The 5,946-nt window shown below is 40.5% G+C and overlaps 1 protein-coding gene across 1 annotated transcript; it reads right to left on the reverse strand.

The window, feature by feature from the left end:
- Positions 1–563: 563 nt before the first annotated feature.
- On the reverse strand, positions 564–5,097 carry LOC137581126 (golgin subfamily A member 6-like protein 22). The gene is made up of 3 exons (XM_068295300.1): positions 5,023–5,097; positions 3,900–4,958; positions 564–635 (listed from the first exon to the last, which is right to left on the reverse strand). Exons 1-3 carry the CDS (start codon positions 5,095–5,097, stop codon positions 564–566), a joined length of 1,206 nt encoding a protein of 401 aa, XP_068151401.1.
- Positions 5,098–5,946: the final 849 nt, after the last annotated feature.

Raw genomic sequence — 5,946 nt, forward strand, 5'->3', positions numbered from 1 at the left:
TAAAAGGCCAACTTCCCTTTCAGCGATGCACTCGCTCAAAGCTTTGCTTTCAGCCGTGTTTACTGCTGCAACAGTAAACTTGAGCTCCAACCACAGTTTGTAGAAGTCACCCATAAATAATTCGGCGCTTTGTAGCTTGATAGTAGCTGTGTATGCCGGTTCCAGGGTAGTAACGAGTCTTTTTAGGTCATCCCACTCAGTCGTTGTTAGCTTCATTGAACACTTGAGGCGCCTTTCACAAAAGTCTTCAAAGTTCTTAAGCTGACTCAACATACTATAGGTGGAATTCCATCGAGTCGCGACATCTAAAATTGGTTGTGGCAATGACTCCTCCGTTATTAAATACCTACACTCAAAATACAAAAAAACGTCATAAATATTTAACTATAACTATAATTGAAATCAATCTTACCTATATGCTGGTGTTCTTAAAAGCTTCACAATCTTCCGTGCTTTGTTAATGAAGCTAGCAGATTCGTGCCGTTGGAAAAAATCCTTCACCGCCAGTTGAAGCGTATGTGCTGCGCATTTGATCGAACGTATTGAATAAAGTTTAAGATCTTTTAGCAGTCCATCATCAAGTCCTCAACAACTTCTTCTTCATCTTCGGAATCATTGTTCAGTAATTCCACTGCCTTTATCATGTTTCGACCATTGTCGGTTGTAATGGTATAGACTTGCTTTCTCATATATATTTTGGGATGTATGCGATGCTTTTAACTGGATCAATCCCAATGTCTTAATGCACATTAAGCCTTCATCAATGTATTGAACGTTTACACCAAGCACTCCGCGGTTGCACCGTGTGGCCGTATCCACTTTGAGGCAGAGGATTCTGTTTTTTAAGGCTTCGACCATTTTGCTCTTAATTTGGCTATATTTTTCTTCAACTAATCTCATAACATTCCTTAAATTGACAGATGGCATGTCTAACCCTTGAAATATTTGAGCTGTTAGAGTCTTAAAACCGTCCGAGTCCAATACAGCCAGCGGTACTTTCGCGGTGGTGACAAGGTCGATACAGGCATTCTTAACCTCCTCTTGTCCCAAAACAACAGAAAATTTCTTTTTTTTTTTCAGGCGCTTCAGTTGGTTCGGCGAATTCGTTATACTCATTTTTGTGCTTCACTTCTAGATGTCTTTTTAAATTGCAAACATAGTTGCCAGTGAAACACATTTTGCAAAGTTTACACTCCGAAACATTTTTTTCCACGTCAAATGCAAACAAATTTCGCAAAATAGAGTTACGCTTGCGACCCATCTCGGAACACGATAAAGAATGATCATAATTAGAAATAACAAAAATATGTTTGATTCAGTAACACTCGCGGCTTAGGACATTTCCAATAAAGTAGTGTCTTCGAATGCGCTAAACCCTGTTATTTTCTGTATGATTTTTTATGGAATTCGGTGTAAAGCCGGATCTTTTTTAAATAATATTGTGTTTTTATAAGATTATTAATATCTTTTTGAACACAGAAAGTACAACAGAGCAATACAGATGGACAGATTGAAGATACCCAATTTTATTATACGCTACTAAAGGGTATCGCTGTAAAGCTGGGCAATAAATAGTACAGTTGCTTAGCTTAGCGGCGTAGGCCCAATGCAATCTCGACGCGTGTTAATGCTGTGCTCCGTCGCACAGTGGACGGTTTGCTAAGTTATTGGCAAAAATATGTAAAATTTCAACCAACCAAAATGTAAAAATATTTTGAAAATATTTGACATGGAAGCCGTTTTTAAAAAGTGAGTTTTATTTTGAGCGAAAAAAATAAAAATCATCAGCTTTAGCTTTTGACAAATGTATGAAAAATGAAAACAATGATAAAATTGGTATTAATACTAATGCAAAAAAAAAAAAATTTTATGGAGTGGTAGTCCTTGAACTCCTTTTTAAGGATGTGCAAAAATATTTTGAAAATATTTAACATGGAAGCCGTTTTTCAAAAGTGAGTTTTATTTTGAGCGAAAAAAATAAAAAATCATTTTTAATCATTATTTTTGATTTTTATTTTTTTTGATCAAAAAAGATTTTTATGGATAATTCTTATTAAATTACTCAAAATTAATGATCTTTTTTGAAGAAAATTGAAAAAATTGAATTTTTAAAAATCTTTCCAAAAATGCATAGATGGCATCGAATTAAATATTTTGGTGTAATCTATTCTTTTCTAAGTCCTCTATAAGTAAATGATTTTTTCATTTAAAGAAAAAAAAAATAATCATTATTTACGGTCCCTGCTAAGAACATCTTGAAGCTCCTCATTATCTCCGTTAGTAGAAATGAACATATCAATGAATCTAATAAGATCTTCTGTGTTTAACGATCCATTAGTGTTCTCCATTTTTGGAGCTCCGTTTTACCAATACATCCCATGAGATTGTGGTGAGCCACGTTGTTGAAATTCTATTCTCCAATAATAATGAGACAGTTCAAAATCGCCAAAAATATCTTTGCTTTTGAAAAGTTTCATTAACTGATGAAGCCGGTGATCAAAATATCTGGAGCATGTCGCAGGGTCTGAGCGGATCAACCGTGCTTTCTCTGATGCTGACAGATTCGATGCATCCTCTTCACTGATAATTCTTTTGTCTATGAGAAGTGATAGAATTACCAGAAGTTCATTCCATTTGGTCTCGGCCGCTGAGAGAGTAATGAAGAAAGTTGGCAGTCCGAACTGGCGAATCATAGCTAAAACTTTTTTCTTCTCTGCTTCCCAATGTGCTGGAGAGGAACGCAAGCCTTTAAGAAGATGATATCCATCGTCATGCTGGACCAGGCTATTGACGAAGGATTCATCCATCATGTTAGCCGCGGTAACATGAGCCGTGCCTGATTTTTTCCTAAGGCAAATAGAAATGGCATTTTTTATGCGAGTCATTTCGTATCGTTTGTACATGTACAAAATTTTTGGTACCTTTGCGCAGCGTCGGTCGTAGTATCGAAGTTGAGACTTTGCTTTGCGACCATATGTTGTTTTTGCCTTGAAAATTTGTCCGCATGAAATGGATGGAAATGATAGCTCTTCAGCATCTTCCTGTATCGTCATGTCTACAGGTCGACGGCCTTCACCGGGAGCCATTGCTATTCGTGCAATAATTGCATTTTCAACGGGCTCATTTTCCAGTAAAGTTTCTTGACCACCGGGATTTAAATTGTCTTCTTCCTCATTGCCTTCTAGTTCAGGGTCGATTTCCATTTGTTCGGCAAGGAGTTGCTCCACAATTGGGCGATCTCGGTCATCAGCAATAAATGGTACTTCCTCATTGTTTCCAAGTTCGCCAAGCCAATTATGTACGACAGAAATACCATGCTTTTGGTATAGCTCCGTGCTTTCCAAAAAAGTTAACGCATCCATAACTTTTGCTGGTCGAATAGTCTCAGTCATGAAACTATGTCTGTACTCTAGCTTCCGTTTTAGAAGTATTTGCACCACATGGGTGTTATCAAAGGTGCGTGGCAGAGCTGTTACTGTATCATTTACGGAAATAGGTACATTAACAACTGCTCCTCTTACTGCGCACTGTCTTTCAAAGCCTAGGGAAATAATTCGCATAAATGGGATTACGGGTGAAATAAGTCTTTCTTCTAGGCATGATATATCCTGCATGCATTCGGGAGTTTCAGCGAATGCAAAACCTTCTGAAAGGCATAAGTTTGGAATTTTTCCAGTATTTATTGCTCTGTGGCAAGTAGAGCAAAATAAATAAGTGCCATTTTCAGAATGAAATTTTATTGACAAATAGAAGGCTTTCGAGATGTCAAATCGGGGAAACTTAAGAGAAATTTGATTTTTGCTCAAACTCTTTACATTTTGTTTAAAAAATGTGCCACCACAGCTTATGCATATTTCCGTTGGGCCCATTTTGATATTTCGGAGGTACGCCTGACGTACGGCACTCCTGCGCTGCTGTGTCTGCAAGTTTCTGTGTTCCTGCAACTCCTCAGAAGACAGTGCAGCTCTGGCGTCCCTATTTCGTTGCGATTGTCGCTGAGACTCCGCTTCTCCATTCTGAGGGTCTCGCCGAAAATTAATAACTCGTGCCTCATTTATATCCTGTATCTGTTGCTCCAGAATTCGGGCTTGCCTTCGAGTCACTCTTCTTTGGGATGAATTTAAATTCTGTTCCCGCCTTCTTGTGCTTGGATTCCGTCTTGCAATTCGACGGTTATTTGCATCACGGTTCCGCTCGCCTTCTCTGTAATCCTGATTCTCTCTGCGAACAGCATGTTCAGCAGTGTTGGTCTCCTGCTCTATCGAACGATAATCAGGATCTTGGCGAGCAACGAAGTGGGCTTGTGCGTCCCGTTCGCGCTCCTGCTGCCTGAACGCGTCATCCTGTCTCCGAACGATGTGCTGAGCAGTGTTAGCCTCCTGCTCCATCGAACGATAATCAGGATCTTGGCGAGCAACGAAGTGGGCTTGTGCGTCCCGTTCGCGCTCCTGCTGCCTGAACGCGTCATTCTGTCTCCGAACGATGCGCCGAGCAGTGTTAGCCTCCTGCTCCATCGAACGATAGTCAGGATCTTGGCGAGCAACGAAGTGAGCTTGTGCGTCCCGTTCGCGCTCCTGCTGCCTGAACGCGTCATCCTGTCTCCGAACGATGCGCCGAGCAGTGTTAGCCTCCTGCTCCATCGAACGATAGTCAGGATCTTGGCGAGCAACGAAGTGGGCTTGTGCGTCCCGTTCGCGCTCCTGCTGCTTGAACGCGTCATCCTGTCTCCGAACGATGTGCTGAGCAGTGTTAGCCTCCTGCTCCATCGAACGATAATCAGGATCTTGGCGAGCAACGAAGTGGGCTTGTGCGTCCCGTTCGCTCTCCTGCTGCCTGAACGCGTCATCCTGTCTCCGAACGATGTGCTGAGCAGTGTTGGACTCCTGCTCCATCGAACGATAATCAGGATCTTGACGAGCAACGAAGTGGGCTTCTGTGTCCCGTTCGCGCTCCGCTGCCTGAACGCGTCATCCTGTCTCCGAGCGATGTGCTGAGCAGTGTTGGACTCCTGCTCCATCGAACGATAATCAGGATCTTGGCGAGCAACGAAGTGGGCTTCTGCGTCCCGTTCGCGCTCTCGCTGCCTGAACGCGTCATCCTGTCTCCGAAGAATATGTTGGGCAGAGTTGGCCTGCTGCTCCTGTAGCCTGTAGGCTCTATCGGCTCGTCGTCTAGCACGTGCTAGTGCTTCCTGTCTACGATCCCTTTCCCGTCTTTCCAAATCATTTTGCCGATTATTTGCCATGCGTTGCGTATTTCTCTCGCGAACCTCGCTGCCCTTTTCTTGGCGGTAAGTAAGAGCCCGATTTGCAGCTTCTCGTCGTCGTTGCTCAGCAGATTTTCTCGACAAGCGAGGCATGTTAGAACCTTAAAATTATGCTATATTATAAATAAGTTGTCTAAAAAAGTAATATGGTATATTCTGAAAGAAAGATAATATAATTTAGATGTGAAAAAAAGCTGAAAGTAAGATAATATAATTTAGATATGTAAAATAAAGCTGAAAGTTAGATAATATGATGAATAGTTAGAAAGAGAGAAGTCTTAAAAAAGACTAGTACAAACGCAAAAAATTAACTGGCGATGTTTTCCAAAACTTGTTCGTCAAAAAGTAGCACTGACTTCACTCGCGAACGCGAAATTTATAGGAAGCGCACACACTTTTCAAAAGCACAAATTACTATGAAATTTAAATGTTTTTGTTTCTTATTAAAAATCAATTGGAAAACGCGCAATTATTCTTTCTTATTCGTTTTTTAATGTGACCAAGCGTAAAAATACACTTGTTATACACTTGTTTGAAATACCGCAAAAATACTAAATATTACCAAACCAGATAGTATTTTTTCGCAATTAACACTTTATTCAACACTTAATACAATACTAATATATGGTAAATTACCGAAGTTGAAATTTTTAAAATTTGACACCATAATTGCCAACGGA

The sequence above is a fragment of the Drosophila tropicalis genome, unplaced genomic scaffold (assembly GCF_018151085.1).
Source record: "Drosophila tropicalis isolate 14030-0801.00 unplaced genomic scaffold, ASM1815108v1 contig_130, whole genome shotgun sequence".
NCBI lineage: Eukaryota > Metazoa > Arthropoda > Insecta > Diptera > Drosophilidae > Drosophila > Drosophila tropicalis.